The sequence below is a fragment of the Castor canadensis genome, chromosome 4 (assembly GCF_047511655.1).
Source record: "Castor canadensis chromosome 4, mCasCan1.hap1v2, whole genome shotgun sequence".
In the NCBI taxonomy this organism is placed as follows: Eukaryota; Metazoa; Chordata; class Mammalia; order Rodentia; family Castoridae; genus Castor; species Castor canadensis.
Genome location: NC_133389.1, coordinates 283,298 through 301,748, shown reverse-complemented (window position 1 = coordinate 301,748; position 18,451 = coordinate 283,298). Strand labels below are relative to the sequence as shown.

The 18,451-nt window shown below is 47.5% G+C and overlaps 1 protein-coding gene across 4 annotated transcripts in view; it reads right to left on the bottom strand.

Moving 5' to 3' along the window:
- Positions 1-18,451, bottom strand: part of Slc66a2 (solute carrier family 66 member 2) — a 38,910-nt gene that overhangs the window by 6,826 nt on the left and 13,633 nt on the right. Inside the window, exons 4-5 of one of the 4 annotated variants that reach the window (XM_020162187.2) lie at positions 15,524-15,577; positions 2,907-3,123 (exon numbers count right to left, since the gene is read on the bottom strand). The exons of 1 other annotated variant lie outside the window; for it this stretch is intronic. In XM_020162187.2, coding sequence (XP_020017776.2) covers positions 2,907-3,123; positions 15,524-15,577 — 271 coding nt within the window. The remainder of the gene's footprint in view (positions 1-2,906; positions 3,124-15,523; positions 15,578-18,451) is intronic. 2 more of the 4 variants (XM_074069595.1, XM_074069594.1) reach the window with 2 other exon arrangements.

Below are 18,451 nucleotides of genomic sequence, written 5' to 3'. Positions count from 1 at the left end.
CCTGCCTGTGTCTGGGCAGTATCGATCATGGTCTCTGTACTCCAGGGTCAGAAGAGGCATGGTTCTCTACTTGCCCTTCACTGGGGCTCTAGACCCCTGCCACGCTTGGGTCCTGCCACAGTCTGAATGTTTGTGTCTCTCCAGCATTCACCCAAAAGCTGGATCTCCAGGCAACAGCACTGAGAGCTGGGGCCTCCCTTCTAGAGCATCTGTAGAACAGTCAGACATGCAGGACTGACCTCAAGAAAGACCTGATGTGGGGTGTCCCTGAATAGTCTCTAGAACTTGGATTTTAGGAGGGTTTCCATGTTCTCCATCTGATAAGGGCAGCCCTGTGCCAACAGTGTGGTCTACATGGGACACCTGCTCTCCTTCAGGAAGTCAGAACAGCCCTGTGAGTGGCCTTTGTCAGGCAGAGGCTACACCCTGTGACCTGAGCACTCCATCCTGCAGGCTCCTAGCTAGGAAGAGCAGTCTGTGAGACCCTCACTCACCAGCAGGTAAGGAACATGAGTGTGAGCCTTAGATGGAGTCTCCCCACATATCAGCAATAATCCCAGGTGCCAAGAGAAGGCCAAGAACCACCAGGCCTTCTACAGACTCTCCCAGCAGAGGGAGGCCAGGCAACCCCACACACAGACAGGGCTCCTCTGTGCTGAGCCCAGAGCCAATTCCACAGCCACCTTCCAATGAGTTCTGCACACATGTTTAGAGTTGGTGCTCCATCTGCATACCCACCAGCCCCAAACCCGAGCCTGTGGGTCCTTACAGCCTGTGAGAATCAACTAAAGCTAGGTCTTTTCTGTCAAAGGAGTTAACATCTATCATTGAGTAGATGCCAGCTAACTTTCCTGAATTGCTGCCTATGTGCTTTGTAAAATGTTACTGGACCTTGCAAAGTTCTTGCGTCAGACAGCGCTATCTACCACCAGGTGCCCTAATCTCAAACTGCTTGATGAGTAAAATGTCAGCCCCCATACCCTATCTTTAGGGGACCTTGGGAAATCACTTTCTCACTGAGCTGCAAAAATGTCACTGCATCAAAAAACCTTGCCATTATCACAGATAATAGCTAGCCAATCAGGAAGATTGTGAACCCAAACCCTCCATCAGGGTGAGAGGCAGAGAGATAAAAACTGAGCTGACTCCTGGTTCAGTGTGCTCTGCCTATCAGACTATGGTCTGTAGCTGCACCCTTCTGCAGAAGTAAAACTTTTCTTTTTACCTTGCTGAGTGACTCCTGAGTGTTTCTTTGATCACCATTTGGGAATGGTGCTTCTAACAAGCCCTACCCACCACTGAAGAAACACCCCAGGCCCAGCTCAGGGCTTCACACGCCCTCACCTGGGAAACTCTGGATCGACTGTGCTCATGCCGATCAGCCCAGTTCTCTCCTTCACACCGACACATCATGCCACAGCCCAGACTGGCACTTACATCCCTGACCACACCTGAGCCCATACCTTATACCTTGCACCGATGCCTCACACCTGCACCTATGCCCTACACCTGTACCAACACTTCATATCGGTAATAGCTGAGTTGTGTAAAGTGAACTGCAGGGAGACACCCCGCCGATGACTGAAATGAACTCACAAATGCTGTGAAATCATCACTCCCTCCTCACCCACAGACAGACTTGAGGGTGTGATTCCACTGACCTAAAGTGAAAGAACTGACATGGGTGGGAAAACTCAAATAGAAGTTAGTGAAAACTCAAGTTGTTAGTGAGTCTGAATGAAAACAGATGGGATCTCTTGTTAGTAAAACTCAAGTTGTTAGTGAGTCTGAATGAAAACAGATGGGATCTCAGTGAGAAGTGAATGGGATCATAGTGAGAATTGGATGGGGTCACAGAATGGATAGAGCCACAGTGAGAATGGATGAGGTCACAGTGAAAAGTGAATTGGGTCACAGTGAGAAGTGGGTGGAGTCACACTGAGATGGATGGGATCACAGTGTGATGGATAGGGTCACAGAAGAATGGATGGGGTCACAGTGAGAAGTGGATAGAGTCTCAGTGAGAATGGACAGGGGCTCAGTGAGAAGTGGACAGAATCACAATGAGAATGGACAGGGTCTCAGAGGTGAATGGGGTCATAGTGAGAATGGATGGGATCACAATGAGAATGGATGGGGTCACAGTGAAAATGGATGGGGTCTCAATGGGAATGGACAGGGTCACAGTAGGAATGGATAGGGTCTCAGTGAGAAGTGGATGGGGTCATAGTGAGATGTGGGTGGGGTCTCAGTGAGATGGATAGGATCTCAGTGAGAATGGACGGGGTCTCAGTGAGAATGGACGGGGTCTCAGTGAGAATGTATAGGGTCACAGTAAAAGTGGATAGGGTCTCAGTGAGAAGTAGACAGAGTCACAATGAGAATGGATGGGGTCTTAGTGAGAATGGATGGGGTCTCAGTGAGAATGGATGGGGTCACAGTGAGAATGGATGGGGTTTCAGGGAGAATATGGTGCTAGGTTAAACAGCTCCCTGTGCTGTTGTCCCCTCCCCACAGGTGGATCTGTTTTCAGTAAACACTACTTTCCACTGGAGTTTTCAATGAGTCCATAGGAATCATCCTATGCTTGCTACACATCCCCAGATGCCATACTCATGCCAATCTTAACCTAGTGGGGGCACAGAGCTACCTCAGCTTCACCCACCTGTGCCAACACATTATCTTTGGAAGCCTAACCAGATCTCATTGTTCCTGGATCCTTAACCCTTAGGAAGCTCTCCAACCCTTGAAGGTCATGGCCTCTGCAGAAGGTCCTTGATCCTCTCCCTCTCCCACCTGAACATATCTACTCAGAAGAGGGGTCAAAGGCCCAATGTGTTCAATGATCTGATTTTACTGTATTTTGGGGTATTCAATGGTCCCAGGAGCCTCTGCAATGCCCCTACCTCATGCCCTCTGTGGAGCGGTGTCGGTGGTTTCGGTACAGCTGTGGCACACCCAACATGGCCTCAGTTAGCACAGCCAGGAAGCCCAGTGTCTCCACAAACAGGGTCGAGTCGATGGACAGGTAGGTGACGTAGCCTGCCACGCCCGTGAAGGCCAGCACACACTGCACGTAGTCCGTGAAACTGCTCCAGTGCCAAAAGTGGCGAGGATCAAAGTCTAGGGAGAAAGGGAGAATGCACCTCAGCAGAGTGAGCAGGTCAGGGTCAAGGCAGTGGGACATGCAGCTGAGGCGAGGAAGGTCAAGTGTGGGCAAGAAGGTGCAACAACTGACCAGTCAGAGTCAGTGTGAGATGCCAACAGTCATGGCAAGTGGACAGGAGCACAAGCAGGTCAAGGTCAGCATCGGGCGATGTGAGGAGAAAGACATGAACTACATGATGGTCAGGTTTAGTGAGAAGACATGCACAGGTCAAGGGCAGTGCAAGGAGAAACAGGAGAGGTCAAGATCAAGGAAGAGATGTGAGGTCAGAATCAGTACAGGGAGACTCCAGCTGCATGTGTTCCAATTAAGGCACCTTTTTTTTTTTTTTTGACACAGGGTCCATGTAGAGTAGGCTGGCCTTGAATTCTCAATCCTCCTGCCTCTGCTTCCTGAGTGCTTGGATTACAGGCATGTATCACCATGCTTGGCCTGATCAAGGCTCTTCTGAAGGAACCTTAGTACAGATTTTAAAAATGTCAATGTAAAAGCAGCTAAAATCCGCCAAGCACCAATGGCTCATGTCTGCAATCCTAGCTACTTGGGAGGCTGAGATTGGGAGAATCCAGGTTTGAGGCCAACCAGGGCAAATAGTTCATGAAACGCCCATCTCCAAAATAACCAGAGCAAAATAGACTGGAGGTGCAGTTCAAATGGCAGAGCACCTGCTTTGCAAGCATGAAGGCCTGAGTTCAAATTCAGTCCCATCAAAAAAAAAAAAGGCAGCTAAAATACTTTGACCTCATTAATTCTTCCTTGCATAGGGCAAGGATTATACCATAACCTCTGAATCCAATTTCTGGGTTACAGCTTTCTGTAATTCTGACTTCTATAATTCTGACTTAACCATGTACCTCTGTTGCACCCACCCCCTGGGATAGCTCTGCTGGTAAGCATGTCAACCCTGAGTCTTCTGATGCAAAGGACTCACTCAATGCACACTGCTACTACTATGCAGTCACCAGAACAGTATTGCTTGCCCAGTGGTGGATTCTGTGGAGACCACATTCACAAGCACTCACACAAATTAGCAAATTAAATGACTCTTCCCGACCCTGACCTGGTTCTTAGGTTAGCAGGTGGGAACCACAGAATCCTATAGATAGAAGTGGATGGCAAGGCATTCTGGGGTCACTGGCCTCTTCCTGGATTCTTCTAAGCACGAATACAGTTTTGTGGGGACTTGTGGGGTTATTTTTGCAGTACTGAGGATTGAATCCAGGTCCTCAAATGTGGTAAGAAAGCTTTCTACCACCGAGCTGTCACTCCAAGAATACATTTTAACCAGGAAAACATCCAACACGTTAATGGCTGGGCTGTCCTGTTTATAAAGGACCACTTGACTTTCCTTAATGCCCTAACTGCAATAAAGCTGCAGCTGTGTGGTTCTCAGAGGCTCAGCCTGTCCTTGATCAACTTCTCTGCATCTGAACTGTGCAGCAAATCTTCCGTCTCAGGGGAAGTCATCCACAAGGGAGGAGGGGTCTCTAACTCAACCCAAGCGCTCAGAATCAACACTAGAAAGAACAGTCTCTATTCCTACCTAGTGAATTTACCCAACAAAATATGACAAAGCTCATCTTCAGTTCTGCTTTTAAATGTCATTATATAAAAAAAAAAGTCATTATTAAAAAAAAAAAAACCAAGCTTGAAGGAATCACAACACACACACATTCTGTGTCACCTACCCCACGCAGCAGCATTTTGTATACGTCACACACCATCCGACCTGGAGGTCTATGACCCCATTTCCAGGCTTAGAGACAAGAAGGAGTTGCTCCATCCTGAAACAACCTGTTCCCTCCACAGTCTGGCCCGGGGAAATCCTGAATAAAGACTTGCCTTCCTGGGAAGGTGTTTCTACCAACCTAAGACTAGGTGGCACACAGCCCAGGTGACCCAGAGCAGCCCAGGTAAGTTACCAACCTAACCATGAAAGTCTGCTATGGGGCAAGTTCACCTCAGGGATAAGGTCCTGCAAGGGGAGTAGGGATGTCACCCGAGTGCCACTTACCATCAGGTCCTCCAGCATTTGCCACTCAGAACCTGTGATTGGCTTTGACTAACCTTCGTGCTGAGCCTCCCACATGTCAAGCACTGGCCTGCACCTGTTCCTGGCTCCCATGTATCCTTGCTGTGGGAGGGGGCACTGGGTCACTTTCAGATGAGGTACTGCGTGTGAGAAGGAATGGCTTCCTTGTGGGCACCCAAGGGAGGGAGTTGCACTTGCTCTTGGTCACTTCACTACCTCTCCTTCTGTCCCAGCCCTCAGGGAACACTAACTGCTGACCTTCAGAGGCCAAGTGAATTCTTGACAGAGTGAATTCCTACCTCTAGACACAGTGGACAGAAGTCACAGGCCAATGTACACATTAGTGCTGGTGACCAGAGACCCAGATACCCCAGGAGCAGCTCCACAACAGGAAGCAAGGACCTGGATGAGGGATGGCTCCTGAGGCAGTCAGGTATCAACAGGCTGAGAGCAAGTTCAGAAGAGCTGACAAGGAAAGACTCAGCGTCCTAGGTTTACCTCCAGAGATGAAATGACCAAGAAGAGGCATGTGCTTTAATAACCTACAAGCCAATGTCACTTGGGACTCTTGGAGAGTTGAGGAGGCACACACTCCTTTGAATCTATATGATTTGCAACAGCACAAACAGCCCAATTTAAAAAGTGGGCAAAGAACCACAGGAACCAAAGCTCAGCATTAATAGTCAAGTCCACATGAGCAGACTGTTCAGAGCCACCCTGCCACTGCAGAGAGCCTGACCCATCAGACTGCTCCAGAGCAGAAAGAGACCGAGTCCAGGCAGGAAATTCTGACCTCACAGGCCAACTCCTGTCAGCTCATCACAAGAACAGAGGTGTAGGCAACCACCAAGGCCCCATGAAAGCCAGAAGAGTTGTGCAACTTACAGTTCCAGTCCTGTGGCAGCCCGCCAGCACCCTCGTGTGGCTTGTCTGTGCCAGTTCAGGCAAAGTCCTTCCCGCTCACTTAAGCAGTCCTGATGACAGCAAGGCTTTGATGCAACGAAACACCCTGCAGCTCCACCCCACCCCTAGAAGAGCACGTTCCTCCCCAGCTCCCCAAATCCTGGCACCCACACAGCAAACCCAGGGCCACAGCCTCCAATGTCTGAGAGGGCTCTTGAATCTCTTAGGGCATCATGAATGTCTTATGTCATAGCCACAGCAATGGACCCTGTGAACTACAGGCATCAGGAGCCCAGATGGCCACCCAGAACCCACATCTTAATCTGTGAGTGTTGGGGTGCATGAGGAATTCTTGATAGAGGTACAAGTCCGGACCAGTGGGTCAGTTCCTGAGCATCATATAAGCAAGACCACCTCTTGATGCCATGGGCAGCTCCCCACACTCCAGCAGAGAACGAGTGGCAGGACCCAACTCTAACAAGGAACAGTTCACCTCATCTGGAACTGCAGTGATCCCCAGAGCTGCACATCATGGACTCTGGGATGACAGACCATTCTGGCAGCAGCAGCAGAAGTAAACCACACTCCTCCTTCTGTATCTATAAACTAACTAGGAGGAGATAGATAATGCAACACCTCTGCCCCCAGGCCGTTGGTTAGGCCGTGCAGCGCAGCACTCCGTGAAGTGTCAAGATCTCTCCAGTAGAGGAAGGATAGAACAGGAGCAAACGCAGCTTCCCACCAGATATCCTGCCAGCCCTCAAATCAGTTTTGAAATGGACAGAGTGGGTTTCAGTGATGAGGAATTACACAAACAAGCTCTGTGCTTCCAAACCCTGAGGCCCCTTTTGGACAGCTCTGATGACAGCTGTCTCCCCTCTGACCCAGGGTCCAGCCAGCATGCAGCCAGAGGCTCATCTGGAAAAGAACACTCACCTGACTCCAAAGACTTAGTACAAAGAAGGAATCAACTTCCTATCAACAGTGTCTACGTTGATTTCACAGTGAAATGACATTAATGTTAACTTTACCCATATTTTTTCTTTCAGATCAGGTCTCACTGTGTGACCCAGGTTGATCTCAAACACCTGGGCAAAAGCAATTCTGCTGCCTCAGCTTCCCAAGTAGCTGGACCACAGGTGTGCACACAGCGCCCGGCTTTAACCTTTTGGATGAGCTGCTGGAAAAACTACTCTACGTGTGGCCCACATGCTAGCTGCACTTTGATTCCATGGGGCAGGGTGGTCCAGCATTCACTGCAGCCCAGCAGGACTATTTGCTCAGGTGATCTGAGATGCATAGACAGTTACCACCCTACACAGACCATTTGCCTCACAGGACCCGAGGCCAGGCCCAGTGACCACCGGAAGGATAGAGGCAGAGACAGCTGAGCGTAACACTGTGAGGATGAAGAACAGGAAGCCACAAAGCTGACCAGCCTGTCTAAACTGGCAACCCCACCACTGGGCTCTGAGGATGGGCCTGTGAAGACCACGAGTCCCTGGGGACACCCATAAAGTAATGGTCTATAGTTGATTGCTATGAATGACAGCATGACAATAGTCAAGAGCAGACCAGAGGCCCTCTCCCCTGACCAGGGAAATGAGTTGAGCCTCAGCTCCTTGCCTGGTGACCAACGCTGAGGTCTCCCAACATGGAAGTTCAGTATGGTAATGGGAAGACATATCAGTGTTTAGGATAAGTACACTTATCCTCAAACAGTCAAAAAAAAAAGAACTACTGCCATGCACAATGGCTTATGTCTGTAATCCCAGCTACACAGGAGACTTAAGTAGGAGGATCAAACCCAGGTCAGCCCCAAGCAAAAATAAATAAATAAATAAATAAAGTTTATATTCACACTTTCTTGACTTGATGCTATTTTAATATTTTCAAAGTAAAAACCAACTGCCCAGAAGAAAACAAACAGAAAAGCTTGCTTCCTTCCCAGACCTGGTTCAGACTAACATGAAACCTTCCTCCAGCCACCATCAGAAACAGTTCCATGCCCATGGCCATGGCCATCTGTGTCTCCTTCTAACTCCAACTGACTCACAGGCTTTGAGCTCAACCTTCAGCAGCCACAGCCCAATGAAGAGGGCAGACATGGCCCCAGGTCTGAGGTTGCACAGGACTCCAGGACACAGAGGCCTCACCTGGAGAGACATAAGTGCTGCAGGCCTAAGCCCTCCACAAACCAGTGCCAGCTTTTACTTTGTCTGAAAGTCAGGAGCATCAGTGATGCTATAGAAAGAGAACAGGCCCAGCTGCAGACGGAGCCAAAATGTTCCCCTTGGCCTTCTAGGCTAGGATAGAGGTGCTGACCCACCCCAGTACCACCTCCAACCCACCCGCGGCGGGCACAGGTAACAGACCGTAGCTGGGCCACAGGAGGGCCAGAAATCCAGACTTGACATTCCCACCAGGAACAATGGGCAGCAGGTGGGCAGCAAGGATGGGCCCAGCACACCACATTCAGAATCACATGCTGGTTCCAAAGGGGGTCCTTTGGGAGATGGGGAACACTCACAATTAGCAAAGTCAAAATCAATATGCACTTTAGCCAGAGTCCTAGTGCAATCTGAGGTTTCAGAGACAACTGCCCCTAACCATGGCTGAAGTTCTGCATCACTGTGGTAGACAGAGCAAGAGTCAAGGAAGCTGAAGAGAGAGGAATCTATTATGGGGGCTTCTCAGGGGCCTTTTCCTCTCCATCGTTTTCAACACCCTGGCTGTTTCTGCCCTGTGGGCATCTGTGATGGATGAATGAGCTGGATGTCTGTGGCCCACCTTGCCACCCTAAAGAGCAAGTTGCTCCATTTTGCACCTGGCAGGATGACTACCTCTGTTCTGACTAGTTCTGCGGCAACTCCTCCCATAGCATGCCTCGCACATAGAACAACAGCCCAGAAAAGCCCTGATCCAGAGGACACTGGGCTAGACAGTTCTCCCCAAATCAAAATGGCACCTTCACTTGAGAAACTTTACCTACTTCTATAGCAAGCCTTACAAAAAACACCTGTGCTTGTCCCCAGTACCAAGCCACCAGGGAATGCTTGAGCCACAGAGTTTATTCCTCAGTGCTGCTGACAGATGAGAACCCAGAATCACATCACTGGCCTGGCCTGAGATGGTCTTCCTAATCTTAGCCCCCAGGGTTTCAGGTTAAAGACAAGGGTCGGGTGGGCACTTCCAAAACAGGGGTACAAAGATCTCCACAAACAACCACTACTGATGCATGTTACAAAAAGTCTCTAGTACATGTCTCAAGTGCACACAGCACATGGAGAAACATTACCCCAAAAATTCTTCTAAATGGTGGTGAGAACAGCATGTTTGTGTCACTTGGGCCATGATCTGCAGCTCCACACTAGTGCAAGTGCCATGAATGTCCAGGAGCAACCAGCCCTTACCCTCTGCCTACCCAGCCCACTCTGCAACCAGCACTTACCCTCCTTCCCACCCAGCCCCACTCAGGGCAGCAGCTGCACTCCAGGGACAAGGCAAGGAACATGGGGTGCCCACTGTCCTGACTGTTGGGCAGAGAACATGGAGTATCCATCATCCTGGCCTCAGTTTGCTCATGGGGCAGGGGCTCCACACCAGGAGGGGCAGACTGAGAAGACCAGAGGGCACATCCCCAAGGGTCTGCCTCCAGAGGCTCACTGCTGCCCTTGCTTCCAGCTCTAGAGCAGCATTCGGCAGAGAGCTCCATGGTCTCCCCAAGGGATGGAAACTTAGAACAGGATGTTGGAAAGCTCAGGTTCAAGGGTGCTGACACAACAATGAAGACCTCAATGGTCACTCCATGACCAGTTTAAGGTTTATCAGACAGAACCAAGAAGAGGGGCAGCTAAAAAAAAAAAAAAAAAAGCTGTTTTGGATGCAGAGCAATTGTCAAAGACCAGCTCCAATGACTACCCCATCCCTTGTGGAGCACAGTCCACCTAGAGCATCACTAAAAACTGGCTTCAATAACCACGTGAGCCTCCATGGGGCAGAGTCCACCTAGAGCATCACTAAAGACCAATCCCATTGACCTAGAGCATCACCAAAACTACACCAATCACTGCAGGTGTGGAAGCCAATGGCTGGGTGTGGTGCCAATGGGAGCAGACCACCCAGGAGCTTAATGGGGATCAGGGTGAGCCAAGCCAGTCAGAACCGCCTAAAGAGGACAGGCTCAGACTGCCCTGTCCAGGCAAATCAAGGCATCAGCAAACAAACCACCCTGCCCACAGCTGCCATAATATGTACTTCAAATGTCCAGTTTACAACAACAACAAAAAAAAGGAGAAATTCAAAGACACAAGAAAATGTACTCCATAAAAAGGGGGCAGGCAGACAACAACAAAAAAGCAGGGCATGTACCGTTTTTGACAAGACATTAGACTTAGCAGAAAAGCCCCAAAAACATCTATTCTAAATATGTGCAGAGAACTAAAAGCAACAAGAGAAAGTTCAAAGACCTAACAGAGACAAAGTAAGGGCCTCTCACCCAGTCAAGAAAGAACATCAACACAGGAAGAGAAGTCACAAAGAACCCAGGGGATATCCTGGAGCAGCAAACCACAACCGAAGTAGGATTCACTCCAAGGGCTCAAGGGCAGACCTGAGCAGACAGAAGACTCAGTAAACCTGAAGGTGGGTCAGTGAAGGTTATGCAGATGAAGAACAAAGAAAACCGAAGTAAAACAGAGAGACTGGGAAACTAATGCGTGTATAACGGGCACACCCGAGGAGAGGAGAGGAGCAGAAAGTGTACATGGAGAGAATGTGACTGAATACTTCCAAACACAATGAAACTGCTAACCCAGCAGCCCAGTTAACTCCAAGCATGAGGAACACAGAGGTCCACAGCCTGGCACTTTACAGGTTAAACGCTGAATGCCAAAGAAAAAGACAAAATCTTGAAAGCAGCAACAGAAAAGCGATTTTCCACTTACAAAGAAACCCCAGTAAAAAATCAGCCACTGACTTCTCCCATCCCAGTACAAACCAGGCCCAACCCTGCTTGGCTTCCAAGATCAGACGAAATAGGGTGCATTCAGGGTTGTATGGCTGTGGGCAGCCACTGATCTCTCATCAGAGACAACAGGGTCCAGAAGGCAGGAAATGGTATTCAAAGTGCAGGGAAGAAAAAGAACTGCCAGCCAAGATTCTTATTAAGCCAACAAAACTTGACCTTTTAGGAAGGGTAAAATAAAGACTTCCCCAGGCCAGATGCAGTGGGTCATAACTGTAATCTTGGCTACTCAGGAGGTGAAAATCTGAACAGTTCAAGGCTAGCCTGGGCAAAAAGTTAGCTCAACCAATAGCTGAGATAGGGTGGCATGCACCTGCCATCCCAGCTACACAGGTAGCATAAATAGGAGAATCACTGTTCAAGCCAGCCTGGGTAAAAATTGAGATCCTATCCCAAAAACAGCTAAAGCAAAAAGGGCTGGGGACATGGCTCAAGTGGTAGAATGCCTGACTAGCAAGCATAGGGCCTTGAGTTCAAACACCAGTACTGAGCGGGGGGAAGACTTCCTCAGAAAAACAAGAACCTGGTATTTGTTGCCATCAGGAAACAGTAAAGTAAGTTCTCCATGCTGAAAGCAGTGACCTCAGAGATGACTTGATTATGCAGAAAACAAACAAGGTGTGTATCTAAAGGCAGTTCTGGAGGTGACTACAAATGATACAATTGCATGGAGCGCCTTCTTGACTGGCTTAAAAAGCAGCAGCAGAAACAATATGTAATGTTATGTTGGGGCTTCAACATGCAGACACATAGCATAACTGAAGTAACTGCACAAGAGGAGCAGGTACAAGCAAAGCCATTCTGGAGAACGTGATGCAGGCATCACCCTTGAGAACCAAAGGCTTCTCAGCCTTTTGGCTATAATCAAGTGTGGAAGGAGGTGATGACTGCAGGTGGGAACTGAGTCCACAAAAGGAATCAAGACAGCCACAAATGATAAGTAAGGTTAATACAGCAATGCTGCAGGTAGGCATTTGCTTTCCTTCCTTCCATCAGCTTCTTTGAAAGACCTAAAATCTGTTACTACAGACTAAAAGACATAAAATTGTTTCTGCAAAGTAACAATTAGAACATAAATTGTTAGACTTGTAACATATACAGATACAATACCATCAAATAAGGGAGGAGGGAATAGAACTATGTAGAAATGAGGTTTCTTTATGTTGCCAAAATTAAATTAGTATAGATTTAAGGAAATTCACCTTAGCGTTACTAACTTTCAACTTTCAACATAGTGTAAAAATCACTAAAGGAGTTAAAATGTTGTGCTAGAATATATTCACTTCAGACAAAAGAAAGCAAGAAAAGAGTAATGTTTGAGGAAAAACCCTATACATGTAAGAGACAAAAAAGCAAAATGGCAGGTACAATTATTAAATGTCAATCAAATAAGCAGATCAAAGGGCAGAATTTCAGGGATAAAAAATTCAAAGACCCCCTACATGATGTCTTACAGAAGACACACTAGATTCAGACACAAAAAATTAAAAGTAAAAGAATAAGAAAAGATCAACCACTCAAAATGCAACCACAAGGTACCTGAAGGGGCTACATTAACATCAGAAGAGGCTTTAAAACAAAAGTGTCACTGGAAACAAAGAGAGACATCTTATCATGATAAAAAGGGCCAATGCTCTAAAAAGATAGAATAACTATGAACTTACATGCATCTAACTACAGTGCCCCCCCAAAATATATGAAGCAAAAAAAACTGATGGAAATGAAAAGGGAGAAAGATTTTTAAAAATAGTTGGAGACTTCAATACCAACTTTTGTAATGATGCAACAATTAGGCAGATGAATAATGAGTAAGAAGCCAGGTACCAGTGGCTCACACCTGTAATCCTAGCTATTTGGGAGGATGAGATTGGGAGGATCGTGGTTTAAGGCCAGCCCAGGCAAATAGTTTGAGAGACCCCATCTCAAAAATAACTAGAGCAAAGAAGGTGAACTAGAGGTGTGGATTAAGTGGGAGAGTGCCTGCTTTCCAAGTGCAAAGCCCTTAATTCAACCCTAGGCCTGCCAATAAAAAAAAAAGGAAAGACAAGACCTAAGTAGTGCTATAAACCACTGACCTAACAGACACCTCACCTCCACCCACTAGCAAAACACAATCCTCATGTCAACATGGACCACTCCCCATGTGCAAGGTCTCAAAACACACTTCAATTTAAAAGTACTGGAATTGAAGCATGTTCTGCAATCACAAGGGACTTAAACTAGAAACCAGTAACAAAAAAGTTGGGCACCAGTGGCTCATACTGTCATTCCAAGCTACACAGGAGGCTAAGATCTAGAGGATCACAGTACCAGGCCAGCTGGGCAAAATAGTTTGCAAGTTATAATCTCAAGCCGGGTATGGGGGGGTTCACTTGTCATCCCAGCTACAGCAGGAAGTGTAACACAGGAAGGACTGCAATCCAGGCTGGCCCATGCATAAAATGAGACCCTATCTCAACAACAACCAGAGCAAAAAGGGCTGGAGGTATGTAGCTCAAGTGGTAGAGGCCTGTATAGCAAGTGCAAAGCTCTGAGTTCAAACCCTAGTACCACAAAAAAAGAAAAAAAATGAGTAACATAAAGAAATTTAAGAGACTCATAAAGATATGGACATTACAGCATACTTCTAAATAATAAATGGATCAAAGAAATTCTGAAGAAATGAGAAGATACTTTAAGATGAATAAAACAAAACTCCAACAAACCAAAGCTCATAAGATATGTTTCCTTCACTGACTAGAAGGAAATGTGGCTACAAATACATGAATTTCAAAGTAAAAAAAAGGAAAAAAAAATCAATCTAGCCCTCCATGTTACAAAAATCAAACTAACCCCAAAGCAAGCAGAAGAAAACAAACAATAAGGATTAGAGTGGTATTAAATAAACTAGAAAACAGAGAAACAGTAGAGAATTAACAACACCAAAAGTTGGTTCTTAAAAAAAAAAAACCAGGATTGACAAACCTTTTTAGCTAGAATGTCTAAACAGGAGGTCTCTAATTACCACAGTCAAGAATAAGAGAGACTTATTCTTACCAAATAAGAGAGACTTAGTCATTACCAAAGACTCACAGAAATAAAAAGGATTACAAGAGAATACCAAGAAAAACCAAATGCCTACAAATTAGGTAACTGTGGTGACATAAACAAAGTCCAGCACAAACAACAAAAACAGACTCAAAAAGCAGAAAATCTGTAAGGACTTACAGCAAGAGACTGAATTCCCAACTTTAAAACTTCCCACAAAAGAAAGCTCAGGCCCAGATGGGTTCATTAGATAATTACAGTGAATATTTAAAGATGAATTGCAATACTGGCCTTATAATTAGCACACACTAAAAGTCATCACAATAAAAGAAAACTGCAGACCAATCAATATCTTTTATGAATATGGACACAAAAAATCCTCAATATAATGGTAACACACAACATCCAGCAACAAATAAAAAGTGTTATAACCATGAGCAAGTGGGATTTATCCCAAGGATGACAGGTTGGGTCAACATACAAAAATCAATCAATGCAATGCACCATAATAACAGAATAAAAGACAAAAACACAATTCTCTCCCACAGACACAGCAAAGTGCCTGGCAAACTTCAATACCATTTCATGATTTAAAAAAAAGCAAAGAAAGAAAAAAAAAACAAACTCAGAATAACAGGGAGCTCCCTTCAGCTATTTATTAACGGACAACTGTGAAAAATCTGTAATTGTCCACAAATAGGAAAGACGGAACTCCCACGTCTACCAGGGTAATTAGGCAAGACATGAAGAAACAACCAGAATGGAAAGGAAGAAGCAAAACTGTCCCTGTTTGCAGATGGCACGATCTTGTATAAGAATAGTCCTAAGAAATCTACTCTACAGCAACCAGAGCTAATGAAGAGTACCGGAAGTTGCAGGATCCAGGGCTGGGTCTGGCTCAGTGGTATAGCACTTGCCTAGCATGCACAACACAGCAAGAAAACAAACAAAGACAAGTGCAGGATACAGATCAATATGCCAAGACCAAGAAAACAATTCCATTTACAACGGCATCAAAGAGTTAGTTTGGAGGACGGGTGGAGTGGCTCAAGTGGTAAAGGGCCTGCCTACCAAGTGTGAGGCCCTGAGTTCAAACCCCAGTACTACCAAAAAGAGTTAGTTTGGAATAAATTTAGAGCTTGTACTCTAGAATTTTCTCCATCCACCCTTCCTCCCCGCCTCCCTCCACTACCCTCCCCACACCACCACAAAGCCAGCAGGCTCTAAGCACTTCATGCAAGGGGCTGCTGTGGGCTACGAGTGTGTTGTAGACAGGCCACGCTCTGTGAAGAGACTCACTCACAGGGGCAAGCTACAGGCAGGGAATGGAGCAGGTGTCAGTGGTAGCCTCATGCAGCATGGTACATACCCAGATAGGGTCGCCTTGGGGGGACTTTGAGTTCTTCGTCCTTACCGTCTGCAGCTACATTTAAAAACAGAGAAGAAGGAAAAAAAAAAGGAAGGAAGGAAGGAAGGAAGGAGGGAGGAAGGGGGAGGGAGGGAGGGAAGGAGGGGGGGGAGGGAGGGAGAGAGGAAGGAAGGGAGGAAGGAAGAAAGGAGGGAGGAAGGGGGAGGGAGGGAGGGAAGGAAGGGGGAGGGAGGGAGGGAGGAAGTAAGGGAGGAAGGAAGGAAGGAAGAAGAAAGACAAAACAGATTGATTTAACACTGGTAAGCCACCGTTGCCCAGCCTTTTTGCAAAACATTGATGCAGAAATCTAAGATTTTCATTACTGCGTATTCAAAAACTCACTTTCTAAACTATTCTCCAGACCAACCCTCTTGTAATATCCTAAGATGATGAACAGGGATAAGGGGAAGAAATGGCAGGTCAAAATCTAAGCCATCACACCTTCACTCTATTTCTAAAGTGAAGGCCCATGAAGCCACAGTGCCTGCTCTGCTGACAGCAGTATGTCAGTCTCACTTCTCCCGTCCCCAGAAGCTCAGGCACGCTGCAGCTGACCCAGGCCGAAACACTTCCACAGGCTTCTTGACAAAGCTGCTCCAGATCACACGTGATCACATGTCCACTGTCAAAGGACAGCTACTTCAACATGTGAATCTGACAGCACGGGGCAGAGACAGTCTCCCTGGGCAGGCACCTCCTGCAGGGCAGCCAAGGACACCTGAAATAACAGGCCATGGTTCTACCTCCCTGCTAGTACTGGCCAGGACAGCTGCCAAAGGCCCTAAGGCCAGGGACCTCTGCGGCTGGCACAAGCCTCCCACAGTTTGGGATGGAAGTGACTGAGACAGAGGTGTGATCACAGGCTGTGTACCCGCCCCATGCACTGTGGACTTGACCTTAAACTGGAAATGCTGCAACAGCTAAAAACAAATACTAGATGACCTCTGCTGCCTGGTCTTGGGTGCTGCCCCAGAGCAGGTGCCTGTGAGGAACTGCTCTGGTGGAGTGGCTGCCTGTCCTATCCGCAGTTTATAAACCAAGGACACTGTGCAAAGTGAAGCTCCCTGGCACCCTGCTCTGTCTCAGCACTGTGAGCTCAGGCCAATTTCACCATTCACTGGTTCCTCTTCTGAAGAACAAGTCCCACTTTAGAAGTGGGGACGGAGACAGCGAGTATGCTGGAGCATTCTGGCACAAAGCATGGCTAGCACAAGGCCCATAGAGGGTCAGAAGGCATGGCCCAGGACTCAGAGGCACAGGACATGGGATTAGTCTGGGCACAGCCTGAAGCCTCGAAGTCTCCTGCCTGGACAGCCAGAAGTTCAAAGCTGAGAGCAGAGGTAATGTTTCCTATCACCATGAATCTGGACTTATCAGGTCCTCCATTCACACTGGGAATCTAGACGTAGCACTGGCAACACTTCCAGTCTACATTTTCCCACTGCCTGAATTCTCCCCACCAGGAAGTATGTCTGTGTCCTCCCCCTTGATGGCAGGAGGGCCTGTGACTTCTCTAGTCACAGAAGTGATACCATATGACCACCACACCTAGAGTGCAAGAAAGACACAGCTTCCGCCCACGCTGTCCTGGATGCTCTCCCTGGGACCTGGCCATCATGATGTAAGGAAGCCGGGCCACAAGCTGGTCACAGGGAGGCCATGTGGGGGTGTGCCAGGGACTGCTAAGGGCCCAGTCCAGCCAGCACCAACCATGTGAGTGAGTGAAAGAACGAGAGAGCACAGAGAGTACTGGCAAGTCAGCAAGCACCAGGGCTCCCCACTCAGCCTTGGGGCTCCCCAGTGGACACCCAGGATAGCAGAGACCAGCTGTCCCTGCCATGGTCTGCCCAGTCTGTCCTTTTCAGTCCTCAGCTTTGGTATCAATTATGGAGTAGCCACAGAGGCCTGAATAGAAGACGATGAGGCCAAGGGTTCTGCTGAGCTGAGATAGGACAGAGGGAAGGAAACTATCAGATGTCAAGGGGTCCCAGCTGGTTCCCAAGGCTCAGGAAGGGTTGTCCATGTAAGGGCATTTACCTGGGCTGGCATAGGCAGATGGAGAAATGTCTGCAGGGGGGACGGAGAACAACCTGGGGACCAAGGAAGGATGACAACAGTGGCCCCAGCAAGAACCAAGGAAAGCCAACGTTAAGCTGAGGCAGTAGTCCTACAGTGACACCCAAGAGTTTTGGTAAGCCACCTGCAAAGGCACACAGGATGGCAGAGACCCTACCACACAACATTTCATAAAAACTCACCCTGTAAAGTATACAGAGCTCGAGAGACCACCACCACCACCAAACTTAGATCATGTTTACACCAAAGGAAAGTTGGTACCCAGGAGCAGATGCTACACCTCACTTCAGCCAATTCCACCCTAAAACTCCTGAGTGCTGAGATTTGGAGCAAGCATAAAATAAATCTAAAGACCTGAGTTTAAGCCAGAGACAACTCTGTTTCTCAAATAACTCCAGGAAAAAATACATTATAACCAAATTAAATTTTCAAAAAGCAGAAGTAAATTTAGAACAAAACAGCTCAAATGAACCCAGCTGGTGGAGCATCCAGAAAGAGGCACCATTCCTAACGGCTCTGAGATGTCTATCCCTGATGAGACATGGCCTGAGGCCATGCAACCCTGAGCATACAATCCCCCAATCAAACCACTGTTTCACCTACACTGTTGTGAGCTATCCCAGAGCATATAGCCTCTGCCTTCTGAGGAAGAACACAACAGTCCTGTGACCCCAAAAAGGCCACCCCAGGGTCCACTCGGCCTCTGGGGTCTTTTAAAATTCTTTCAGAGGATGTGCCAAGGACAGAAAGTCATGAACTACCATTGGATCCAACCACATAATCCAAACTAGACCCACCCATAGCAGGGCTTCC